The 27,556-nt window shown below is 45.3% G+C and overlaps 1 protein-coding gene across 1 annotated transcript; it reads left to right on the top strand.

Annotated features, from left to right (window-relative positions):
- On the top strand, window positions 1-27,556 carry LOC146342567 (uncharacterized). Its single transcript, XM_084808601.1, has 4 exons — window positions 1-96; window positions 15,860-15,982; window positions 20,764-20,891; window positions 26,934-27,556. Exons 1-4 carry the CDS (start codon window positions 91-93, stop codon window positions 26,986-26,988), a joined length of 312 nt encoding a protein of 103 aa, XP_084664727.1. The 5' UTR covers window positions 1-90; the 3' UTR covers window positions 26,989-27,556.

Genomic DNA, 27,556 nt, shown 5'->3' with positions numbered 1-27,556 from the left:
GCCTTTTTTTTTTTAAAGTGATCTGCGCAGAGGAAAACTGCTCTGGTTAAGGAAGCAGCTGAGTGCAGTTATGCAGACAATCCTCTGGATATGGAGGTAAGTTCAGCAGTTCCGCCGTGGATTCCAGAGGCCAGATTCTTTGGAATCCAGCCTCATTTGAATCCGCGGTAGATTCCTCTAACATCGCTAAGAGCTGTGCACCACTTTGGTCCAAAGCCCAAATAACAAGTTGAAAAAGGCTGCTTCAGAGGTGTCTCCATGTGATACAAAGTGGAGCAGAACAGCAACGAGGCACCCTGAGCAAAGCAGCTTGTACACAAAGCGCCTTGTCCTACTGGGTGATTTGTTTTGAGCAACCCAGATAGCCTGGAGCCAGAAGTATCAACTTCAGAAATTTCAGTGAGGGGTTGAGGAGGAGGAGGAGGAGGGAAGGAGCTTTGGTGAATGGAAACTCTAGTTGCCAAATCAGGGCTGAATATAACCCAGCAATCTCCAATCAGACAGTGATGGAGGAGGGGAGAGATTGCATAACTGGAGAAAAATGGCTGAGTTTCAGAGACAAAGATCATTCTGGTGGTGTTACTTAGGGATGTGAAAAGTGAGAACCCACCCCCACCCAGGTTCTCCAGATGCTCCCCCCCCCAGCTCCACTCTCCGGTCCCTCTTAGGGATGGCGGAGAATTTCTCCACGAATCTCCGGGAGGCCGAATGCCAATGCATTCAGCCCCCCGAAATTGGTGGGGAAATTCTCCGCCGGCCCCCCGCCCCCCCCCTGGGATGGGACTTACCTTCAGCGAATGTCCCTCTCGGCGGCGGGTCCTGGCGGTGGTTCGGCAGCGGTTCGGTGGGGGCGGGGGCGGCGGCCAGTCTCCCGACCGGCTGCCACCGCCGCCGCCATTGCAAAAAAAAAGAGTAAAGTAAAAAAAAACAAAAAACACCCGTGGTAGGCTACGTAATGATTTACGTAGCCTATCACGGCTAGATTTCCAAAGTCAGCCGTGATAGGCTACGTAAATCATCACGTAGCCTATCACGGGTGACTTTGAAAAAAAAAAGAAGCACATACGCAAATGGCGGCAGCCTATGGGTGCCGCCATTTGTGTTCCTTATTTTGGCACGTCTAGTCTACGTAAACATTTAACATTAACGCTATTTGCGTTGCCCTTATTTTTGCCGTAGTCTACGTAAATCTTTATGTAGACTAGACGTGTCAAAATAAGGAACGCAAATGGCGGCACCCATGGGCCGCCACCATTTGCGTACATGCTTTTTTTTTTCCCCAAAGTCACCCGTGATAGGCTACGTGACGATTTACATAGCCTATCACGGCTGACTTTGGAAATCTAGCCATGATAGGCTACGTAAATCGTTACGTAGCCTATCACGGGTGTGTGTTGTTGTTGTTGTTGTTTTATTTTATTTTTTTCGCGGCCGGGTAGATGGGGCACTCCTACCCAGCCTGAATTTCGCCAGCGAGGGATGGGGCGCCTCTCCCCCAGCCTGAATTTTGGCTGGGCGAGGCAGGGCGCCTCCCCCCCTCGCCTGAACTTTGGGGGGAGAACCGAAGTGCCTCCCCCCCACCGCGAAGCAAGCTTTGAGAACAGGTAAGGGACTTTCGTCCATCCCTAGTCCCTCTGCCTGCACCATCTTTTTTTAAAAACATGGCGACTGGAGGTCTATGTGCACATAGACTTATATGCAAACCCCGCCGTGAATCTTGAGTATATGGGCGAGTCACAGCACTTTTTGCATATAAGTCTAGGTGTGCACATAGACATATATGCAAAAAGTGCTGTAAATCACCCAGGCAGAAGGAGGAGGCAGCAAGGTGTCTCCTCTGTGCAAGCCAGAGACAGCTAGTGGTGGCGGGGTGCGTGTGCATGCAACACACCTCTTCCTCCTCTTACCTGGTCAGCGCATGCCACAGCTCACTAGCTGTCTCCTTCTCATGAGCAGGAGATGGCTAGCAGTCCTTAGGGGTGTTTTCACCAGCGATTTACCCCCTCAATTGACAAGTCACAGCATCCCTTCCTTATAGAGATCCTGTGGGTTAAAATGGGTGCTGGTTTCCGTCTTTGTGTTGGAAGAAAGTAAAACGAGGATCCATGAAATCAAACTGGGATCCTCATGATTTCTTATGATTTTTAAAGGGGAGACTCCCAAACCACCATCCAATCACAGAGCACATTTGCCTCCATGGACTGAACCAGAAAAAGCATGGATCCGCCACTCATGGGTGCAGCCATGGCACAAAAACAGGGATCCGAGGCAGGGATCCCCAGGGTTCCTCATGAGTTTTACAAGACACATACCCCCCAAAACCATCCTATCACAGAACACACCTGCCTTCATGGACTGAACCAGAAAGATCATGGATCCGCCACTCGTAGGCACAGCCATGACACAAAAACAGAGATCCAAGGCAGAGATCTTCTTGATTTCATATCATTTTTCGTACCATTTGAGGTGAAACAGAAGACCTGGGATCTGCTGGGAATCAGCAGATCTGGGATTCTTAGTGTGCATACTTGGACAAAGATGAGTTTTGTGCTTTGAGGGGGGGGGGTGTTGTGCAGGAGGGACCCAAAGTAAAAATTCACAGGATCCATATTGAATTGGGTGTCTTATCCATGGCTTTATAACATGATGGTGCTATGAAGCCCCCAAATCTGTTTTCTGTCACTCAATCTGTGGGCATAGATGTGCTGTCTGATATGACGGTGTTTGGGGGTATCGTTCTTGTAAGAATCATGAGGAGCTATATGGATCCCTGCCTCAAATCCATTTTTTTCCACAGTGGCCTGCTGCACCCACGAGTGGTGGATCTATGATTTTTTTCTTTCAGTCCATGGAGGCAGATGTGTTCTGTGATATGATGATAGTTTGGGGGTTTGCTGTGTAAAAATCATATGAAATTAACAGGATCCCTGCCTTGGATCCCTGTTTTTGTGCCGTGGCTGTGCCCATGAGTGACAGATCCATGATTTTTCTGGTTCAGTCTGTGGAGGCAGATGTGCTCTGTGATATGATGGTGGTTTGGGGGGTTTGCTCAGCAAAAATCATATGAAATCAAGAGGATCCCTGTCAAGGATCCATGTTTCTGAGCCATGGCTATACCCATGAGTGGCAGATCAACAATTGTTCTGGTTCAGTCCATGGAGGCAGATGTGCCTTGTGATTGGATGGTGGTTTTATTGGTCTCCCCTTTAAAAATCATATGATATCATGAGGACCCCTTTTTGATTTTATGGATCCTCATTTTACCTAGTCCCCTTTGTGTTTTACTGCTCTCTTTCCCAGCACAAGCGTATGTGTGTCTACTCAGAAGTAACTCCCATTGTGCTCAATGAGGTTTGCACCTGAAATGCAGGTGCATCTGGACTTTCAGGGGAAAGAAGAAAAGGCAGGGGGAGCCACTCTTATTGGTTGAGCAGCCCCTGCCAGTCAGATGACGTTCACTCCAACCCCCACCCCCACCAGGAAGTATGTTCTGTGAAGCAATTTTCACAGCTCCGGAGAACCTGCTCATGGAGCCCTACATGGACCACAATGCAGCAAAGCTGATTCCTTTTAAAAAATCCAGTACTCCTCCATTAGCTTCTCCTTTTGTTGTCATGGAAACAGTGCCATAGACAGCTGTGTAGGCAGGAAGCATTGGCAGCGTGGCACGGGGAGGTATAGTTATTTGCTTTGTGAGTTTTTGTGGAAAAACTCAAATTTCAGCTCCACCTAGCACAAGAAGTACCGGGCCCAACTGTCTGAAATGTGGCAGGTGGGATCCCCTCCATATCGGCAGAGAGGTCCCCAAGTTTCGTATATTTATCATGAAAACTGAAAAAAAAAGATATGGCCGTTTGTGTTTTCCCATGCAAGTCAATGGGAAAACACCCGAACTGAGTGATCTGGATATCTGAATCTCACTTCGGATCTGGAACCAAGTCGAAGCACAGGGGGTCCAAATCAGTCCAAGTTGAAGCAGGGCTGATTAGGAGGATCTGAAGTGGCATCTGAAGTGAAGCAGAGGATCCGTGTACAGCCCTGTTTGTCACATCTCAGCCAAAGTCTTCTCCAGTCCTTCTGTGGTGCAGTTACACTACTTGCATAGCATATCGCTGAAGGTTAATGTTTTCTTTATTCTAGGATAAATGTGCACAGAATCAGGAGGATTCAACCTTCCACTACACTACCCACCCCCCAATATGGGCAAAAAGTTAAAAAAAACCAAAACTATTCATTTGCATCAATAGATCATTTTTTTCTCTCTCTCTCTTTCTTTTTAGTAATGGCTGTCAGGTTTTTAACCACCCATCCCAAATTTGGGGAAAGAATTTTGTGGGTGCAATCCTTCCCTCCCAGTGTGCAGTGGTCCCAACCCTAATCAGGTTGATACACACTTAACTCGAAAATGCCATCCCTCGGCTACATGCTAACTGATTAGCATAATATGTTGTTTGGCACTTAAAAAGAAAACCTATGAATGCCGGTGTTGCAAGATATTTATTCAATGAGGTGGAACATTCTCACTCCACATCCAGAGGGGAATGCTACAAAATCCAAAATAAATATAATTATTCAAGACTGTGGCTCCAAGAAAATATGGGTCCAAGAAAAAAGGAAGCACCAAATATCAGCACAATAGAAAAGAGAAGTCAGAATGACACAAACGATATATTTTATTACAAATAAATACAAAATCAATGTATTCCAGGCCCAAAATACAATATAGTTGTTGTTGTTGTTGTTCAGTCGTTTAGTCGTGTCAGACTCTTCGTGACCCCATGGAACATAGCACGCCAGGCCTTCCTGTCCTGTGCTCTCTCCCAGAGCTTGCTCAAGTCCATATTCATTGCATCAATTATGCTATCTAGCCATCTTATCCTCTGCCATCCCCTTCTCCTTTTGCCTTCAGTCTTTCCCAGCATCAGGGTCTTTTCCAGAGAGTTTTCTCTTCGCATTAGGTGGCCAAAATATTTGAGCTCCAGCTTCAGTATCTAGGGATGTACGAAAGTTCCGCCACGGATCTCGGGGAGGCTGAATGCCAGCGCATTCGGCCCGCAAAATCGGTGGCGGAATGGCCTGCCCCCCCGCCCCCCCGGGATGAGACTTACCTTGGGCAGATCTTCCTAGCGGCGGTGGCTCCGGCAGTGGCTCCAGCGGCAGTGCGGTGGAGGCGGCCGGTCTTCCGACCAGCTGCCGCCGCCACCATTTCCAGGTTAAAAAAAACAAACAAACAAAAAGTGATAGGCTACGTAAAGATTTACATAGCCTATCACAGCTAGATTTTTAAAAAAAACACCATGATAGACTACGTCAATCTTTACGTAGCCTATCACGGCTAACTTAAAAAAACAACAACAACGTGCGTACGCAAATGGTGGCAGCCATGGCCACCGCCATTTGCGTTCCTTATTTTGGCATGTCTTAGTCTACGTAAACATTTACGCAGATTAAGACGGCGAAAATAAGGGGAACGCAAATAGCGTAGACGCTACACTATTTGCATTCCCCTTATTTTCGCCATCTTAGTCTACGTAAATGTTTACGTAGACTAAGACATGCCAAAATAAAGAATGCAAATGGCGGCGGCCATGGCCGCCGCCATTTGCGTACGTGCGTTGTTGTTTTTTTAAAATCAGCCGTGATAGGCTACGTAAACATTTATGTAGCCTATCACAGCTGACTGCAGGGACGCAAACGGCGGCGGCTATGGCCGCCGCCATTTGCGTCCCTGTTAGCCAGCGGCCGGATGTCCAGCTGCTGGCGGAGCCGGCCGGCGGCTCCGCAGAATCGCTGTGGAGCACAGATGGCCAGCCAGGATTCTGGGGGGGAGGAATGGAGCGCCTCCCCCCCCGGCCAAGATTCCGGGGGGAGGGATGGAACACCTCCCCCCCACCATCAACATAATCTGCAGAAAGGTAAGTCACTTTCGTACATCCCTATCAGTATCTGTCCTTCCAATGAGCGGTCAGGGTTGATTTCCTTTAGGATGCACTGATTTGACCTCCTTGCAGTCCAGGGGACTCGTAAGAGTCTTCTCCATCACCACAGTTCGACAACATAGTACATATATAATTACATGCTAAAAGCCATAATAATATATTTTCTCAGGCCTAGAGACATCTTCCTCTTCTTCTTCTCCTTCTCCTTCCCCCTTCTTCTCCCCTTCTTCCCCTCCTCCTCCTCCCTGTTTCTTTCTTTCAAATGCCTCTCTGCCTTCCTGCCTTTTTATCACTGTAAACAACCAAGGTGACTTCATTGTCTCGATTAGGTGTCCATTTTTAGTAGATCATCTTGGAGCATGTGGGAGGCCCAGAAGGGAGTGCTCCATTCGGCATTTGAGCACCCGAATGGAGGATAGGTGTGGATTATCTCCAATGGGTGGCTCTGGCTGTCTCTGGCTTCAAGGTCATAAAATGCTTAGTTCTGTGGGAGGGAGTAGAATGCTTTCAGATGGGCCTTTGAGGAAAACATGTCACCTCTCCTTTTGATCTCTCATTCTGAAGGGAAGGGGGGAGTACCAGGGACTGGCACAGTGATGGTATGTAGTTGGACAAGTCCACCATGCCCCTTTCATTTGTTCTCATCTTGCCTCAGATGCAGGAGGTGTCACTTCTGGTGCACCTTATGAGAAGGCCCACATGAAGGTATGCATAGGGTAGCCTTGGATTGTTTCTGTTTTTTTAGTTATTGGAACCATATTGGGTTTCCAACTGCCTGATATATATTCCATAATCTATCTGTAACCAATTTGGCATTGTAACTTCCAATTCCCCCTTTCCCCCTTGTAAATAAACTATCTGCCTCTTAAAACTGTGTATTCTTCACAGTTTGGGTCAGTGCTAAGAATCAGGGATGTGCATCAATCTGTCATTTTCTTTGGACAGGTCTGAGAAACTGCTGTCTATTAAGACAAGGATAGAAGTAGTTCATCCATTGCAATTAGCTCAGCTACTTTAGGTTTAAAGTGAAAGTGCATCTTGTAATTCCAAGGAATGGCTTAGATCCTCCCCCTCCAGGCCTTGAGCTTTATTGAAAAATTCTCAGGAAAAGCTTGTATCCATTTACTTTCGAACCCTGAGAAATGTCTAGAATTGGGCAGCTTTTTCTAAACTCTCCCTACCGGTCACCCTCCTTGCCTAAAACTTACAGGGGGTGATGCTGTGGTGGCGAGTGATGGCTGAGGAATCCCAGCATTTGCTTAGGCATCATTTCTTTAAGGCCTGATGCTTTCCCAGAATCTCATACATGAAGAATGTATATTTCATGTATACTTCAAGAATGACCAAGCCTTATGCATAAGTCTGCCCAAGGTAAGTCCCGTCCCGGGGGCGGCGGGAGGGGGGGTGGCAGACCGTTCTGCCACCGATTTCGGGGGCCTGAATGCACTGGCATTCGGTATCCCTGAGATCCGTGGTGGAATTCTCTGACATCCCTAATTCAATAACATAGATTTGGGGAAAAGGCCAGGGAGATAGGAAAGATGGAGTGCTATATTTGATGTTGAAAAGAACAGTGCTATATTTGATGCTGGGTCCTGTTAGCAGATGACTTGGCTGGAGAGAGCCCCCTCCAGCATTGACAACCATGTACACAAGGACAAGTGAAAGAGGATACCCATCAGCCCTCGATCAGGTACAGGAAAGCGAGTCTTGACATCAACTTAACAATCAAAGCTGAATGATATTCTGAGAATCTTGTGCTAGGCAGTATGCAAAATTAATAAAATATGCAAAGAACCAGTTCTGAAGTCATTTCCTCCCGCATTTCCCCCACTTCTGCCAAGTGTAGGTATGAAACCAAATGGACCAAACAGGGCTTTATATGATGCAACCCATTTGCAGGACAGAGTACCCATTCACACTCAATATTCCCCTTTTGTTATTAGCATGGTTATGATAACAAAAGTATCACATTTCAGTCTTTTCCTAGGCAGGAATGGCCATTCTTACTACTTAAGAGTTTTGGTGTACCTGTTGTGGTGTGGTATTCAAGCATGATCTTAAATCATCTGTTCAAACTGTATAAAAACTCAGGTTTTTATACAGCAAGGTGTGCTGTATTGTTGTTGGGGTGTTTTTTTTGGGGGGGGTCAGTGTCTGCCATGGCTGGTAGATCATTTCCACCCACTCCTGCCACAGGACATTAGGACTCCTGGTTCCATTAGGTTCGATATCCAAACTTTGGCCAGTCCAAACTTTGGCTAGCATCCTTCTCACCATCAGACAATTCCAGATAGAGCAGAGCTCCCACAAAAAGGTACAGGACACCAAGGTTCTGTCTTCTTCCAACTGCATAAATTCATCCAGGTTAACATTAGTCTGGCTGTTTTGGTCCATGCACTGCCATTGTCCATCTCAGCCCTCATTTTAAAAAGACATATTTTTTCCTGTTACTGATCAGACCAGAAATTTCAAAACACTCTAATGCATTGGTCTATAGGAATGTGCTTCAGGCAGGGAAAGGTATCTTAAACCTCCCTGTCTTCAGAGATTTTTCTACATGTGAAGCCTCCATATCCTTCACCCCTCTTTGCTGACAATGATATCATTAATTATATTGTTGATTGGCTCTTTCTTTAAGCTTGTTTCGTTGGAGCATCAGCATTGAGTGTATCCTTTCCTGGTTTGCTACTGGAAAGGGCTGTACCTGAGACCTCTATTGTACCTTCTTCATGGTTGCTCTAGATATGGATCTCACAGTCAGCCCATTCTTCTAAAAGAGGGGGTTAACTGTGAAGTTCCACAAATAGGGGAGTGATACTTGGATGGGTTTGAGTAAAATGGAGGCAAGTGTGCAAGGCACATTCAAAGTGACTATGTGTATAACTTTGGATAGACCCCTTCTTCACTCCCTTTGCAACTTAGTTACCAGTCTGATTGCACCACACCACACCTCAACATAAATCCCCTTTTCCCCTCTTCCATCTTCTTCACTCTCTACACTCACCCCAACCCTAACTTTTTTCTTCCCAAGAGTGTTAGAGGCTTCCAATCTCCATATCAACTAATTGCAACCTAAGACCCCTACAAACCCTTTCTCCTTGACAGTCAGTGCATGTCAGTAGACTAGTTTAGCTTCAAGAGACCATCTCTATGAGAAATCAGTTAATTTCCCCACAAAATCAATCCCCATTGAAAGATTAAAGGATTATTATTCTTGTATTTTAATTGTTCTTGCTATACCAAGTCATTTCCACCACAAACAATGAGTACATTTTACATTTGTGCTTGTAATCAAGACATGTGCCGTTTGGTTTTATTTGAGGTGTGCGTGTATGTGTGTGTGATTTGGAGTTGCTTCCTTTACCACAAGGCATCTTATTCCCAATGTCTAAAGGTCCCTTTTAGCTAATGTTTTGGTGTGTTATACTTTGTGCATAGGTTTGTACACTTACCTAAGAGGATAATATTTAGTTACAGAGCAACAGTGCTGTTCTGAGTAGGGATGTATGGACTGTGTAAAATCCATGTTTCACAGATTGTCAGGTGCCTTTTGTTCTGTCATCCACTCACAGATGGATGCATTTTTTTTTCATTATGCAGAAAAATGCATAAATAATTAAGCAAGTATGCATGTAATTATTTATATAATTTCCCTTGGTACGTAACTTTTAGCATATAGTCCCTCATTCCAGTCAACGTTTCCTCAGCAGAAACTTACTTATTCTCCTACAATCTTATATGTGTAAATTTTGGGAAAGTAAAAAAAAAATCATCCGAAAGTAGGGATGTACAAAAGTCACTTACCTTTCCACGGATTCTGTTCATGGTGTGGGGGGGGAGGCATTCCGTCTCTCCCCCCGGAATCCTCAAGGGGGGAAGGCGATCCGGTCCTCCCCCCTGGAATCCTCGACCGCCAGCTGTGCTCCGTGGCGGCTCCGCAGAGCAGCTGGCCAGACATAGGCCAGGGTCGTCCGCAGTTGGATTTCTGGCCATGGAGGGCTCTGGGTAAAACAAACAAACAAAAAAACACTTACGCAAATGGCAGCGGCTACGGCCGCCGCCATTTGCGTTCCTTATTTTTCTTTGTCTTAGTCTACATCAATATTTACATAGACTAAGATGAAGAAAAGAAAGGGGAAAGCAAATAGCGTAGTGGGCGCTATTTGCTTTCCCCTTTCTTTTCTTTGTCTTAGTCTACGTAAATATTGACGTAGACTAAGACGAAGAAAAATAAGGAACGCAAATAGCGGCGGCCGTAGCTGCTGCCATTTGCATATACTTTTTTTTTTTTTTTTAGCCAGACATGATAAGCTATGTAAGTCTTTACATAGCCTATCATGACTATGGAGGGGGGGGAACACAGACTGCAAATGGCGGCGGGGGGAGCCAGTCGGAAGACCAGCCACCACCACCGCTGAAGCCGCTGCTGGAGCCGCCACCGTCCGGAACATCTGCCCCAGATAAGTCTCATCCCGGGGGGGATCCGCGGGGGGCAGGGGGGTGGCAGGCCATTCCACAATGGATTTTGGGCGGCCGAATGCACTGGCATTCGGCCTCACCGAGATCCGTCACGGAATTCTCTGACATCCCTATCCGAAAGTCCATGGACTCCGAGTGGCCTGAGGGGTCTCTCCACAGCGGATTCCGCAGGTTGGATTCTTAGAAATCCAAGCTCATTTTAGTCCATCTCGAATTTCTCCAGCATCCCTAGTTCAGGCATAGACTATAGAAGGCTTGGGGCTCAGCTTGAACAAGTTTGCTTTTTCAGAAATGGAAGTTCATTGTTTCTTAAGCATACATTGTAAATTTCCCCACCATCTCATGTAAGCCCTGTAGAGTTGAGCAATGGTCTCAAAGGCAGTATCTTTACATGAAGCTGGATAAGATTTGTTTTAGCAACTGGCAAATTCTTTCAGATACTGGTCTGTCCTTTAATTATTCCTTTTTATTAGCTGTCCTCTGCTGTTCAGCTCTGGTTTCAGCAAAATGACATAACACTTTGAGAAGAAGATGCAACCAAGTAACCCAGCACTGGAAGCCAATGTGGAGATCTCGACAGCCACCATATATTTCCCCTTGGTACTCAAGTAGGTGGGAAAAAAGGACAGCCACAAGCTGCAGAAGACTAACATGCTGAAGTTTACAAATTTGGCTTCATTAAAACTGTCTGGTAATTTCCTGGATACAAAAGCTACAAAGAAGCTGATAATGGCTTGTTGTTGTTGTTGTTGAGTCGTTATGTCATGTCCGACTCTTCGTGACCCCATGGACCATAGCACGCCAGGCCTTCCTGTCCTGCGTTCTCTCCCGGAGTGTGCTCAAGTTCATATTCATTGCATCGGTGATGCTATCTAGCCATCTCATCCTCTGCTGTCTCCTTCTCCTTTTGCCTTCAATCTTTCCCAGCATCAGGGTCTTTTCCAGGGAGTTTTCTCTTCACATTAGGTGGCCAAAATATTTGAGTATCTGTCCCAGTGTCTGTCCCAATGTATCTGTTTCAGTATCTGTCCCAATGAGTCAGAGCAATCAGGGTTGATTTCCTTTAGGATGGACTGATTTGACCTCCTTGCAGTCCAGGGGACTCGTAAGAGTCTTCTCCAGTACCACAGTTCGAAAGCATCAATTCTTCGGCGCTCAGCCTTCCTTATAGTCCAGCTCTCACAGCCATACGTTATTACTGGGAAAACCATAGCTTTGATTATATGAACCTTTGTCAGCAAGGTGATGTCTCTGCTTCTGTGTATTCTTTCCACCTCTTCTTAATCTCCTCTGCTTCTGTTAGGTCCCTGCCTTCTTTGTCCTTTATCATGCCCATCTTTGCACAAAACGTTCCCTTGATATCTACGATTTTCTTGAAGAGATCTCTAGTCTTTCCCATTCTGTTGTTTTCTTTGATTTCTTTGCATTGTTCATTTAAGAAGGCCTTCTTTTCTCTTCTTGCTATTCTCTGGAACTCTGCATTCAGTTGGGTATATCTTCCCCTTTCTCCCTTGCTTTTCGCTTCCCTTCTTTCCTCAGCTACTTGTAAATCCTCATCAGACAGCCACTTTGCTTTCTTACATTTCTTTTCCATTTGCGTCCCTGCTCTTTGCTGTGATAGGCTACGTAAATACTTACTTAGCCTATCGCGGCTAGAGTAGCGACGCAAATGGCAGCTGCAGACCGGGGCAGCCATTCGCGGCCGCAGAGCAAGGCAGCAGATGGACCAGACTGGCTGACACCAGGTAGGGTCCGTCCTGGGAATATTTCACAGGGTAGTGGGGGAGGGTGCTCCATTCTGCCACGGACTCTGGGGGGCCGGATACTAAAGAATCCAGCCTCACTGGAGTCCGTGGAAGAATTTTCTAACATCCCGAGTTAAGATGGGCTGCCCTGGGGGATGCTCTACAGCAGCTTGATTGTAACCAACCCACCTCTTATTGCTGGATGGCTTGAGCAGATACAGGAGAAGTTTGGCCATAGCTGCTTACACAGAATTTTCTGATAAATGTGGGATGAGGAAGTCAGTTGCCTCCTCAGCTCATACTTAAGGTGTACAGGTGATGAAGGCATAGGTCAGCTACATGATATGATATTTCCAGGTGTGATATTTCCAGATATCCAGTTTGCTCTCTCTCTCTCTCTCTCTCTCTCTCTCTCTCTCTCTCTTTCTCTCATATCTATCACTGCAGTTTGTAGGACTGATCATTCACTTTGGAACTACATTCTTAGACCAATATGTATCTATCTAGTTCTTAATTATAATTATGATGTCTTATACCAATGTAAGCTTTTATTGAGGGGGGATATATTACAATAGAACAGATCTAATTCTCATGAACATAAACAAGAAAATAAGCTATTTTAATATAAGTTGCAGTACCTGTCACCTATAACTCTGAAAGAACTGAGAACGAATAATTACAGAAATATGACAATCTGGACTTTGATATAAAGTGTGGCTGGTATTTCAGGACACGCATATAGAGCCCCTCTTACTGTGAGCTAATGGGAATTATTAAAATAGCCTTATACAAACCAGAGATACAACCCATCTGCCACACATCCTATTAAATACATTGGGAAAAGCTGTAGCAGATGAGAATTGTGGTATAGCCAGGAAATTCTTCAAATATGGAAGCAACTCACAGAAAGGCAGGATGAACATCTGGTTCCCCCTTGGCCAGAAGATACCAGAATTACTGAGAATAAAAAAGATGTGTAGTAGTAATACTAGTAGCAGTTGTACTAGTAGTAGCAGTAGCAGCAGCAGCAGCAATATGGAAAATGTGGAAATATATTCATTATTGTTGTGTGATATGGTTAAAATACCAAACTACTTACATATGGTTATCAGAAAGATCCAGAGATGGATGTTTTTCAAATGTGATGGTATTTGAATATATATAGACCTGAGACATAATGCCAGCAATGATAAGGTCCCCTGATTGATAAGATTTGTGCAGAATTGTAAAATGGTCTCTGATGGAACATTGAACAATTGGATGTTTGCCTAACACTTGGGGCAGCAGAATTAATACTAGAAATATGGCCATCTGGAAAAAAAAAATCTCCATTTTAGACTACAGTTCATCTGTTCTTGCATTTTTATTCAAGTGCTCCTAAGTAGTAAAGATTCACTGGAATGATCACACATTCAGCTGACCCAGAGTCAGAACTCTGTTGTGCTAAGAAGCAGTGATAAAACTGACAGAGTCCTGTGTGACTATAGACAAACATATTAAGAAAAATGCTCCAGTCTAGGTTCATAGTTTTGCATATGGCCACTAGAACTCCCTGGGAACTGGCAGATGTATAGAAGCAATAGATGTAATTATGATTAATTTGATAATAACAGGGGAGTTAATCACATATTCAGAACCAAAGGTTCTGTGTGACATTGTGAAACAAAACATGATTATCACATCTCAGCCAGAGTCTTCTCTGGTCCACCTCATGAAAACTGAGGCCTTAGAGACTAACTACATGTTATGCTAATTGGCTAATTGTTTAGCATGTAACTGAAGGTTAGCTGATTTTTTAGTCTATTGTAAGTGTGTGTGGCCCTGTTCGGGGGGGGGGGAGGTTTAAACTGTCCCACATCATATTCCAGGAAATCTCTGTACCCTAATGGTTAAAAAAAGAAATAAAAGAAGTCGTAGTAACTATTAGCATCTTTTCAGGCTTTTTTAAAAATGCCTCTTCTCACATTCTTATGTTTATGTTCCTTTTGGACCACAGATACAAAATAGTATATATAAAATAACATGCTAAAAACCATCCTAATGTATTTTCTCATGCCTGGAGATCCCTTCCCCTCATTTTATCTCATGCTCAGGAGAATAAAAGCAGCCCATTTGAAAATCAAGCATTGATAGTGATAATGGTTTTCATTTTTAATTACTTTAATTTCTTTGTTAAGGTGTTATTATTTGTAACTTGTGTGGTCATATTGTCATACACTGTATCTTCCAAAAGTATGGTCAATAATGCTCTTCCTCTCTCAGTCTCTCTCTCTCTCTCTCTCTCTCTCACACACACACACACACTCACACATTAAATTGATAAAATGCACAAAAGAATCCATTTTCAAATAATCAATGTGGGGCCTATGCACACTTCAGGAGGAGGCACTTCCAAAGATCTTGGGCCACTACTGAATAGGCCCTGTTGTGGGACCCACCAATCTGACAGTTCTTCATGGTGAACCATAGAAGAAGGCATCTGAGGTCAACTGTTATGGGGGACTATGCAGGTTCACAGGGGTGCAGGGAATCCTTCAAGTAAGCTGTTCACAAAGAATCTAGAGCTTTAAAGGACAAAACCAGCATTCTAAATTGATTCTGGAAATGAATGGACAGGTAGTTGTCCATCCCTCTCCTGTTTCTACTGGATCCACATCTGTCTTCCAAGCCAAATCCAACGTATCTGGGAGAACCAAAGCTCAGTGTAATCTTCACCATCCAATTTGTGAACCAGGTTTGGGCTCACAGTCCCAAAGACAAGGAAATGGGTCTTCTTAATGGGTTCTCTTCAACACTGGAATACCCTTGTACTAGAGAATTAATCCCAGCTGAATATAATTCATATTTAAATGGATGTCTTTTCTTTTTTACAGAGGTGGACTGGGTATACCGGCATCTCCAGGTAGAACTCTGGGTAATTTACAATAGATAGGCCAGGGTTATGGACTCCAAATTCTATAACAACAACAACAAGAACAACAAGAACAACAAGAGCATCACCATTTCCACCTAAAGTTGGCTGAGATAAAGAAAGCTTGGGCTAAACAGAAATGGGATTTTGTGTGAATGATGGTGGCCTCAGTTCTGCTCTCCTTGGCTCAGAGTGTGTTTTTGTTTTTAATTCTAGGTGTATGGCTTCTACACCTAGCTCTGGTTGGTGGCTCTCATGGTTCTGGTAAAACAACAACAACAGCTAAGGAAATGTGCCTGCACAACCCTGGTTTATTCAATGGCATCAGAGTTAAGAACACGCCATGCAAGAGACTGAATATGCTGCACTGCAGTTTGTGTGTGTTTGTCTCTCTGTGTGTGTATCAGCTGACGTTCCAAGTCCCGTATAGAAGTCCCAGTCCCTCATGTTAACGTGAACATGTCTGAGATCTCCTGAAGAAATTAGAAGGCCCACAGTTTTCATAGCTCTGCTTTACTTGTAAAGTTGTAATAAGACTCCCAAAAAGGAAGAAGAGCAATGGAGTTCCTCTTTCTGTTAATTCTTTGGTATACCCTAAAAGTGTATGTGCGTTATTTAAACATAAAGTCAGTATAAGACCCAAGATTGAGAATGAGAGATGTAGTGGGCAATGGTACTCAAATAATATATATTTAACAAACCCATCTGGGCAAATATCATTGTAAGATAAATAATTTATGGATAATAAATCCAATTAATCAGGCCTCTTGTTATCTTGACAGGCTCCTATTTCCTGTCTATGGGCTTCTTCACAAGAAGGTTTTATCCTGCAATTGAGATTGCTCCCTCACGGATGTTTGTGGGTCCTTTTCATGATATTGTCTACCTCCAGGGGACATCCAGAGGTATTTCCTTGTTATTCCCTGTTGAATAGATCCAGAAATACTGAAGCATTAAAATACATTGGATTGTGTGCTATTAAAACTGCCACTAGATTGCTCTGTTTCATTGAGTTCTATGGAACATTGTTTTTTTTAAAAAAGAACTCCCGTCAGCAATCACATGGTCGCCGTCTAGGAGCCCACTGTAAATGCAGAAAGGCTCCACAATGGTAGGACTGTGGTTTGGTTTGGTTTTTCTTTTGGGTGAAGGCAGCCAATATCTAGGTCCATACAGATGTGTGTGTTTTTCTGATTCTGAGAAGGACTCACTCATTTTACACTCAATGCAGCTACTTTATGAATAGATGTCCATAGACTATATCTTAAGCATCTATTACCACAAAGACCATCAGTGTATTTAAGGCAATTATAAAAAGAAATTGATACCATGGTATTTATTGGCAAAGGTTACAATAGGAAAAGAAAATGAGATGAAGCAGAGTGCAAAAATTACCAATGCAGATTTCTGCCACCAGAGATTAATCCCTGTCCCCACCCGTATCTTCCCTTTGCTTTGATAGTTCTACACAAAAATGTAATATGTGATGAAATTGCTTACTGTACTCTGATTGGCCACTTGACAGCTTTAATCCCACATCTTCATATGCATTCATATTTGATGACATTTCTTTTCTTTTCTTTTGAATTTTACACTTCTATAGATTTCACAACTTGTCTTTTGTAGTTTTGACATGTCTTGGGTATGAACCCTACTGAGCAAGAATGTTGCTTGTAATGTTCTCTTTTTTCCAAGGTCATGCTTCCTTTCAGTAATAGGTCAGAAATGACACTTTGGTTCAGACAGCCATTTTAGCTATATTCTTTGATATGCCTGATATGACAACTGCCTTAAAATTGCCTACATCATTATCTGCCCAATATTTCCCCTCTCAAGTACCTCTCACCACCCTACACTCACCCTATTTCTCCATAAAGCCTGTATTAACAAAGCAGAGGTATTCCTAGCTGGCTGAAATATGTAAGTGTTACTGATTCTGCAGAAGTCCTGGACAGGACTTAGGAAATGATATCTATTTAGAGAATAACGGAACTAGTTGATCCATTGAAATCGGCTCAACTACTTCAGGTTTAAATCTTCTACAACAAAGTACATGCCACTGCTCCCCTTTGTCATTGTAGATTTGGCAAAAGTACCAAGGAGATAAGAAAGATGGAGTGCTATATTTGATGTTGGGAGGAATAGTGCTATTTTGTTGTTGTTGTTGTTCAGTCGTTCAGTCGTGTCCGACTCTTCGTGACCCCATGGACCATAGCACGCCAGGCCTTCCTGTCCTGCGCACTCTCCCGGAGTGTGCTCAGGTTCATATTCATTGCATCGGTGATGCTATCTAGCCATCTCATCCTCTGCCGTCCCCTTCTGCTTTTGCCTTCAGTCTTTCCCAGCATCAGCGTCTTTTCCAGAGAGTTTTCTCTTTGCATTAGGTGGCCAAAATATTTGAGCTTCAGCTTCATTATCTGTCCTTCCAATGAGCACTCAGGGTTGATTTCCTTTAGGATTGACTGATTTGACCTCCTTGCAGTCCAGGGGACTCGTAAGAGTCTTCTCCAGCACTGCAGTTCGAAAGCATCAATTCTTCAGCGCTCAGCCTTCCTTATAGTCCAGCTCTCACAGCCATACATTACTACTGGGAAAACCATAGCTTTGATTAGACGGACCTTTGTTGGCAAGGTGATGTCTCTGCTTCTTACTATGCTGTCTAGGTTTGCCAGAGCTTTCCTCCCCAGGAGCAAGCGTCTTTTAATTTCATGGCTACAGTCACCGTCTGCAGTGATCTTGGAGCCCAAGAAAGTAAAATCTGTCACTGCTTCCATTTCTTCCCCTTCTATATGCCAGGAAGTGATAGGGCCAGATGCCATGATCTTAGTTTTTTTAATGTTGAGTTTCAAACCAGCTTTTGCACTCTCCTCTTTCACCCTCAACAAGAGGCTCTACAGATCCTCTTCACTTTCTGCCATTAGGGTGGTATCGTCTGCATCTCAGAAGTTGTTGATAATTCTCCCAGCAATCTTAATTCCAACCTGTGATTCATCCAACCCGGCATTTCTCATGATGTACTCTGCATATAAGTTAAATAAGCAGGGTGACAATATGCAGCCTTGTCGTACTCCTTTCCCAATTTTGAACCACTCGGTTGTTCCATGTCCGGTTCTTACTGTTGCTTCTTGACCCTCGTACAGGTTTCTCAGGAGACAGGTAAGGTAGTCTGGTACTCCCATCACTTTAAGAATTTGCCACAGTTTGTTGTGATCCACACAATCAAAGGCTTTAGCATAGTCAATGAAGCAGAAATAGACGTTTTTTCTGGAATTCTCTTGCTTTCTCCATGATGCAGCGAATGTTGGCGATTTGATCTCTAGTTCCTCTGCCTCTTTGAAACCCAGCTTGTACTTCCGGTAGTTCTCGGTTCGCATACTGCTGAAGCCTAGCTTGTAGGATTTTGAGCATCTCCTTGCTGGCATGTGAAATGAGTGCAATTGTGCGGTAGTTTGAACACTCTTTGGCGTTGCCCTTCTTTGGAAATGGAATGTAAACTGACCTTTTCCAGTCTTGCGGCCATTGCTGAGTGTTCCAAATTTGTTGGCATATTGAATGCAGCACTTTAACAGCATCATCTTTTAGGATTTTAAATAGCTCAGCTGGAATACTGTCATCTCCGCTAGCTTTGTTGTTACTAATGCTTCCTAAGGCCCACTTGACTTCACTCTCGAGGATGTCCAGCTCAAGTTCAGTGACCGCACTATCATGGCTATCAGGGACATTACTATCATGGCTATCAAGGACATTAAGATCTTTCCTGTATAGTTCTTCTGTGTATTCTTTCCACCTCTTCTTAATCTCATCTGCTTCTGTTAGGTCCCTGCCTTCTTTGTCCTTTATCATGCCCGTCTTTGCACAAAACGTTCCCTTGAGATCTCCAATTTTCTTGAAGAGATCTCTAGTCTTTCCCATTCTGTTGTTTTCCTCGATTTCCTTGCATTGTTCATTTAAGAAGGCCTTCTTGTCTCTCCTTGCTATTCTCTGGAACTCTGCATTCAGTTGGATATATCTTCCCCTTTCTCCCTTGCTTTTTGCTTCCCTTCTTTCCTCAGCTACTTGTAAAGCCTCATCAGACAGCCACTTGTCTTTCTTGCCTTCCTTCTTTTGGGGGATGGATTTCGTTGCTGCCTCCTGAACAATGTTACGGAGCGCCGTCCATAGTTCCTCAGGCACTCTGTCTAATCAGGTCTAATCCCTGAAATCTATTCCTCACCTCCACTGTATATTCATCAGGGATATGATTTAGGTCATACCTGAATGGTTTAGTGGTTTTCCCTACGTTCTTCAATTTCAGCCGAAATTTTGCAAGAAGCAGCTCATGATCTGAGCCACAGTCAGCTCCAGGTCTTGTTTTTACTGACTGTATGGAGCTTCTCCATCTTTGGTTGCAAAGGACATAATCAATCTGATTTCGATATTGACCATCTGGTGATGTCCATGTGTAGAGTCGTCTCTTATGCTGTTGGAAAAGAGTGTTTGCTATGATCAGAGTGTTCTCTTGGCAAAACTCTATTAGCTTTTGTCCTGCTTCATTTTGTACACCAAGGCCATGCCTGCCAGTTATCCCGGTGATTTCTTGACTTCCTGCTTTAGCATTCCAGTCCCCTATGATGAAGAGGACATCTTTTTTTGGTGTTAGTTTTAGAAGGTGTTGGAGGTCTTCATAGAACCGATCAACCTCAGCTTCTTCGGCCTCAGTGGTTGGGGCATAGACTTGAATTACTGTGATGTTGAATGGTTTGCCTTGGATTTGTACTGAGATCATTCTATCATTTTTAAGATTGTACCCCAGTACTGCTTTTCCCACCCTTTTGTTGACTATGAGTGCTACTCCATTTCTTCTAAGGGATTCTTGGCCACAATAGTAGATATGATGGTCACCTGAATTAAATTCGCCCATGCCTGTCCATTTTAGTTTGCTGATTCCCAAGATGTCGATGTTCAATCTTGCCATCTCATGTTTGACCACCTCCAGCTTACCTTGATTCATTGATCTGACATTCCAGGTTCCTAAACAATATTGTTCTTTACAGCATCGGATTTTCTTTTCACCACCAGACACATCCACAGCTGAGTGTCCTTTCGGCTTTGGCCCAGCCGCTTCACTCTTTCTGGCGCTACTTGGAAATACCCTCTGCTCTTCCCCAGTAGTATATTGGACACCTTCCAACCTGAGGGGCTCATCTTCCGGCGTCATATCTTTTAGCCTTGTGATATGTTCCTTTGGGTTTTCTTGGGAAGAATACTGGAGTGGGTTGCCATTTCCTTCTCCAGTGGACCACATTTTGTCAGAACTCTCTGCCATGATCTGTCCATCTTGGGTGGCCCTGCACGGCATAGCTTATGGCTTCACTGAGTTACGCAAGCCCCTTCGCCACAAGAAGGCAGTGATCCATGAAGGCGAGTGCTATTTTGGGATGCTATAAATCAGGCACAGAGTATACAAGGCTTGGGGCTCAGCTTGTGGTGGCATTCTCCTGTTTGAAATTGAGAATTTTTGTTTCTGAAGCACCCCAGTGTCCATTTCCCCACCATCTCATGGGATCCCTGTCCAACTGTGGCAATGATCTGGAAGTCAGTATCTCTAATTTCTAAGTACATGTAGTAAATACAATATCACTTCATTACTGGCAAATTCTAACAGATAGGCACTTATCTATTCTGTATTTTTTTTTCTGGTTATAAGCTGTCGTCTCCTGGTCAGCTCCTCTCCAGTTCATTTGGGAAAGAGAAGATGCAACCAAGTAACCCAGCACTGGAAGCCAATATGGAGAAGATTTCCACTGCCACCTTATGTTTTCCCTTGGTACTCAGGTAGGTTGGAACAGAGGACAGCCACACACTGCAGAAGACTAACATGCTGAAGGTGATAAATTTGGCTTTGTTAAAGCCGTCTGGTAATTTCCTGGCTAGGAAAGCTACAGTGAAGCTGATAATGGCTAGGAACCCCATAAAGCCCAGGACAGAGTAAAACATGACAGCTGAATAGGGGTGTACAGATTCCCCACCATCTGTTCTGGTGGGTAATCTGTGGGGGGTGGGAGGCGATCCATTCCTCCCCCCCAGAATCCTCCAGAGAGGTTCTGCTCCACTCGGATTCGGGGGGGGGGACTGGCTTGGGGGTGCTTACCTTCCCTCCTGCCAGCCAGAGCCATTCACCTCCTCCCTGTCCCTGCCAATTGCCTTTTAAAAAAAGTCTTAAAAAAAAGATGGTGATCCGGAGGAAGTGCCCATAGACTTATATGCAAATAGAGTCATGAACCTTGCATATAAGCCTATGGACACATAGACTTATACTCACGATTCATGACTCAATTTGCATATAAGTCTATGGGCACATCCTCCCGATCGCCATCTTTTTTTTTTTTTAAGACTTTTTTAATGTCAATCGGCAGGGACAGGGAGGAGGCGAATGGCTCTGGCTGGAAGAAGCAGCTGAGTGCCGTTCCGCCTCCAGTCCTCCTGGAGCAGAGGTAAGTGGTCCCAATCTGCTGCGGATTCCTGAGGCCGGATTCCAAAGAATCCAGCCTCATTTGAATCCACAGCAGATTTCTCTGACACCCCTACAGCTGAAACTTCATTACATTCTAGTACAATTTCTTTGGCCATGGAGTTTGTGTCAAAGTCTGGAAAGGGGGAGAAATTGCCAGCCATACACTGCAAATCATGGCTTGAATGAAATAGCATGAAAGGACAATGTAGTTAGGCAACCCTTTCCTGACCCATTTCCTCACACTGGACCCTAGCCTGGTGGCTATAATGAAAGCTAGAACCACAATGGTGGTTTTGGCCAAAATGCAAGAAACCGCCACTCAGAAGATCATGCCAAAAGCTGTTTGTCGAAGGAGGCATGCCAACTTTTCAGGTTGGCCAATGAATAACAAAGCACAAAGGAAAGAGAGCAGGAGGGAGATGAGGACAGTGAAGCTGAGGTTCCAGTTGTTGGTTTTGACTATGGGAGTTTCTCTGTACTTCATGAAGATTCCAAGCACCAAAGCTGTGATGAAGGAAAAGGAGAGAGCAAAAGCAGCTAAAGTTATCCCCAGATGTTCTGTGGAAGAGAGGAAGGTTATTTGTTTTAGAAGGCACCCATCCTTCTCATTATTAGGATACTGATCTGCAGGGCATTCAAAACATCCATGTCTGAAATAGAAAAGATGCTTGTATTTGCATGGAAGTCCTCTGTATTGTGTCTGGTAGAAATAAATCATAACTGTGAAAAAGCTCTGAATGATATCTGATATGTGAATATCTAAAAGACATATCTGTGACCCTTCTCAAATAACTGCTTGGATCTTGTGATGAGTGCTCCATTGTAAGGGGAGGTATCTGAGCTATTTTGGGAAGAAAAAGAAAAACAAAACAAAAAAAACCCTCATGACAGTATTTGCAAACTAAATCTGTTCTTACACCTGAAATGTCTTTATTTTAATCAGGATGGAAAATCACTTGCATGTAAAATTAATTTTACCTTTCACCTGCCTTGGGTTTGTTGTTGTTGTTGTTGTTGTGTGATTGCTTTTTTTTTTTGCATCTCTGCCATTTAGATTGCTTTGGTAATACCAGATCTTGACTTGAGTTCTTACCTTAACCTTCTGAGTATTCTCTTTTGTTAAGAGCAGAGTTTCCCGCCCTTTGACTAAAGCCAAATTTCTCTTAGGGGTACTTTGTTTATGACTGCCAGTATTATGGAGGTTGCAGAGCCTACTCTGCCATGGTCCCCATCTCCATGACACTGCTTTCACCCTTCATCGCAACTGAGCAGCATTTCAGCTTCGAATTACCTTCCGCTTGGATACACTCACAATTTACCGCGTACTTCCCCAACAGAATGCACTGTGCTCCTTTTTTCTTTGTCATTATACTTTCATGCACTGCTGCATAGTCCCGTGAGCCTGGGGGTGTGACACTTCATTGGCTGTTGTGTATTTTGAGCATTCTGTTGTGTCTGTCCATCCTTCGTTGGGTAAAATATGGGTGATCTGTGCTCCTTCATTTCCACACCAACTGTTTGGCAGTTCCCCAGCCTGGCACTCTTGTGATGGTTTGCACTTACAAGGCATGAGAGGTATGTGCTTACCCATCACTCCAAAATGGTGGCCAGAGCAAAGTTAGTCCTCCCCCAACTGAGCACTAAGTCCAAAAGCAACCGTTGTGAAGATATGGAGCTGCAAAAACGTGTGACAGTTAGAGGTGTACGAAACATTTACCTTGTTCCACTGGGGTCATCTGCGGTGCGGGGGAGAGGCACTCTGTCCCCCCCCCCAAATCCTCCCTGGCTGGCTCCGCTCTGCAGCGACTTCGTGGAGCTGCTGGCCAGGGCCGACTGCAGACGGACCTCCATCCGCTGCTGGGCTGCGGCCATAAATGGCGGCCGCCGTAGCAGCTGCCATTTGCGTCCCTGCCGTAGCCGTGATAGGCTACATATATATTTATGTAGCCTATCATGGCAAAAGGCAGGAACACAAATGGCATCCCTGAGTTAGCCGTGATAGGCTACGTAGATACTTATGTAGCTTATCACGGCTTAGCAGGGACACGAATGGTGGCCGGCGTAGCAGCCGCCATTTGCAGCCGCAGCTAGGGATGTCAGAGAATTTCGCCACGAATCTCGGGGAGGCTGAATGCCAGCGCATTCAGCCCCCTGAAATTGGTGGCAAAACTGTCTGCTCCCCCGCCCCGCCCCCCGGGACAGGACTTATCTTGAGCGAATCCTCCTGGCGGCACCGGCTCCGGCCGCGGTTCAGCGGCGGTTCGGCGGCAGTGGCTGCGGCGGCCAGTCTTCGACCGGCTGCCACCGCCACCATTTCCAGTAAAAAACAAAACAAAACACGTGATAGGCTACGTAGGGATGTACGAAAGTCACTTACCTGGTCCCACAGCTTGCTTCGTGGTGGGCGGGAGGCGCTTCGGTTCTCCTCCCGAAGTTCAGGCCGGGGAGGGAGGTGCCCTGCCTCTCTCAGCTGAAATTCAGGTCGGGGGGGGAGGCTTCCCGCCTCGCCCGGCTGAAATTCAGGCCGGGGAGAAGCATCCCGTCTCCCCGGCTGCAAAATAAAGAAGTGACTTAAAAAAAAAAAACAACCACACCCGTGATAGGCTACGTAACGATTTACGTAGCCTATCACGGCTAGATTTCCAAAGTCAGCCATGATGGGCTACGTAAATCGTTATGTAGCCTATCACGGGTGACTTTGAAAAAAAAAAGCGCGTACGCAAATGGCGGTGCCCATGGGCGCCGCCATTTGCGTTCCTTATTTGGGCCTGGGTAGTCTACGTAAAGATTTACGTAGACTATGGCAAAAATAAGGGCAACGCTTATTTGTCCGCTACGCTATTTGCGTTCCCCTTATTTTCACTATCTTAGTCTACATAAATGTTTACATTTAGTCTACATAAATGACCAGCTGCCGCCCCCGCCATTGCAATAAAACAAAAACAAACAAAACGTCCCCTGATAGGCTACGTGACGATTCACGTAGCCTATCACGGCTAGATTTGCAAAGTCAGCCGTGATAGGCTACGTCAATCGTCATGTAGCCTATCACGGGTGACTTAAAAAAAAAAAAAAAAAAAGTGTGTACGGATAATGGCGGCCCCCATAGGGAGCCGCCATTCCCGTTCCTTATTTGGTCACTGTAGTCTACGTAAATGTTTACGTAGACTACGGCGAAAATAAGGGCAACGCTATTTGCGTTGCTCTTATTTTTGCCGTAGTCTACGTAAACATTTACGTAGACTACAGCAACTAAATAAGGAACGCGAATGGCGGCTCCCTATGGGGGCCGCCATTCGCGTACGCGCTTTTTTTTTTTTTTTAAGTCACCTGTGATAGGCTACGTGACGATTCACGTAGCCTAGCACGGCTGACTTTGCAGATCTAGCCGTGATAGGCTATGTGAATCGTCACGTAGCCTATCAGGGGGCTTTTTTTTTTTTTTTTTTTTAACTTTCGCGTTGGCGGCCGGGTGAGGCGGCAAGCCTCCTCCCCGGCCTGAATTTCGGCCGGGCGAGGCGGGAAGCCTCCCCCCCGGCCTGAATTTCAGCCGGGCGAGGCGGGAAGCCTCCCCCCCCGGCCTGAACTTCGTGGGGGGAGCAGCGAAGCGCTCCCCCCCACCGCGAACAAGCTGCGAGAAAAGGTAAGTGACTTTCGTCCACCCCTAGCGGCAGCTGGTCGGAAGACCATCTGCTGCAGCCGCTGCCGCCGGAGCCGCCACCGGAGCCGCCGCCACCCAGTAGATCCACCCCAGGTAAGTCTCGTCCCGGGGGGGATCAGTGGGGGGACAGGGGGGTGGCAGGCCATTCCGCCACAGATTTTGGAGGGCCGAATGCACTGGCATTCAGCTTCAATGAGATCCGTGGTGGAATTCTCTGCCATCCCTAAAAAATTGAAGGGATAGCCACTGGAGTGGTTTGCTGAGCACGTGCTCGGTGAAGGCCAGGGAAAGCATGCAAACAGGAGCGCCATAGTGCCTGAGACTTCGGGGGATTGCTCAGCTGCAGCTGAACAGTGCCGGGTGAGAGGGAGCATTCGTGAACTCCAGTTCGGGAGGCTAAACTGCAAGATGATCGTCAAACACGAAGCAGGAAATGAATGTTCACGACACCCCTAGCTTTGGCTGTCATTGCGGGAATTAAAAAGTTCCACAATTATGTTTATGGTCACCCTTTTGAAACCCACACTGATCACTAGCCTCTTCTAGGCCTCTTCATGAAAGACAAGTCAACACCACTTACTTTTTTTCTCCCTGCATGCAGCGCTGGAGTGTTATGCTACACACATATGGTTTCAGGCTTACATACAGACCCGGGAAGACAATTGCTAATGCAGATGGATTGAGCTGTTTGCCATTGTGGCTGTTCCACTCCTCCCCCAGCTGAGGTCCTCAGGCTTGAATCCATGTCTGATCCTCCTCTTCAAGCATCACAGATAGCTCGAATTACAGCAAAAGATCCACTCCTGGCATGTATACTCAACTGTGTGCTAAGGGGTTGGCCGCCTGAGAAATTGGCTGAACAGTTTAGACCTTTCGCATCACACCGACATGAACTGTCGGCTCATAAAGGTTGCCTTCTATGGGTTCGTAGTGCCAGAAAGAGGAAGGCAGGTGATTCTGAAAACCCTACATGCTGCACACCCAGGCAGAGTCTGAATGAAAGCTCTAGCCAGGAGCTATGTGTGATGGCCACAGATGGATGATGACATAGAAAATACCATGAGGAGGTGCAGCACCTGTCAAACTACATGCCACAATCCACCTAAGGCACCAATTTTCCCCTGGGAAACAACAAAGAACCCATGGCTGTGCATCCATACTGATTTTACCAGGCCTTTTCAAGGCAAATATTTCCAGACTGTGGTAGACTTGATTTCAAATGGCTCAAAGTTGTGGTTGTTCCGAATATCACTTCAAGGGCTGCCATAATGACCCTCAGGAAGCTGTTTGCAACACAGGGACTACAGGACACCATTGTGTCTGACAATGGGACAGCTTTCACCTCCAGTGAGTTCCAAGAATTTGCAAGTCACAACCACATTAGGGCTGTCACAGTCGGCCGCGCTGCGCAGACCCCAGGCAAATGGCCAAGCTGAGAAAATGGTGCAGACCACAAGGGATGCATTGAAAAGAATTTTGACGGGAGACTGGGAAACCAGGCTGGCAAGGTTCCTGTACACTCAGCATGTTACACCCTGTCTGTCAACAGTATCTAGTCTCGCTGAACTCTTTATGGGCCAGCACCTTAGAACATGTCTAGATCTGATCAACCCTGACCTAACTAGAGACTAGCAGCTGAGAAAGGAAGAGGGGTTGGATTCTGCCTTAGCATCCTCTAATCTACACTTTTTTCTCTCTTCAGGAACCTGTTTTTGCCAGGAACTATGGAAATGATCCTTGGTGGGTTCCGGCCATAATTGAACAATGCACAGGGCCCGTTTCTGTGCAGACTGAAGACAGAGAGTATTGGAGGAAACACACAGACCAACTACACAGACGGTCTGTGGGAAATACCACAAGTACCAGTCCAGTTCCACTTAACGCCGATGTAGCTGGGGCTTGTTCTTCTGATCCAGTTGATGATGAGGTACCACCTGCCATACTAGCAGGAAGAGAAGACATTGAACCATTGAATGGTTTTACACAGCCAGTGGCCCCGGAGAACCCTGAATTGACAAGGCTGATGGAAAGACCTCAGAGATAGTCAGCCAGCATGGTTGTCTGACTATCCAGTCTAAGGGGGAGGGGTGTTGTGTAATTGAGGTGTACTGCCCCTTTAAATGATTTCCCCCTCCTACAGTTGTTAGAGGCTTATCACATGACTACTGGGGTAGGGCTTCAGTTCCGAGCAAGTGGCTAAGCAGACAACAGCTCTTCTCCTGGCAGGCTGGACTAGACCTCAGCAAGACCTAGATGTCTCCTACAGATTTAAGGTTAACTACTGTTTATTTGTTGGACAGTTATTAAAGCCTTGTTATTGTTAGC

The sequence above is a fragment of the Heloderma suspectum genome, chromosome 6, assembly GCF_057233095.1.
Source record: "Heloderma suspectum isolate Gila_16-S chromosome 6, 16-S_ref, whole genome shotgun sequence".
Taxonomy (NCBI): domain Eukaryota; kingdom Metazoa; phylum Chordata; class Lepidosauria; order Squamata; family Helodermatidae; genus Heloderma; species Heloderma suspectum.
This window is presented reverse-complemented; position numbering and strand designations above follow the sequence as displayed.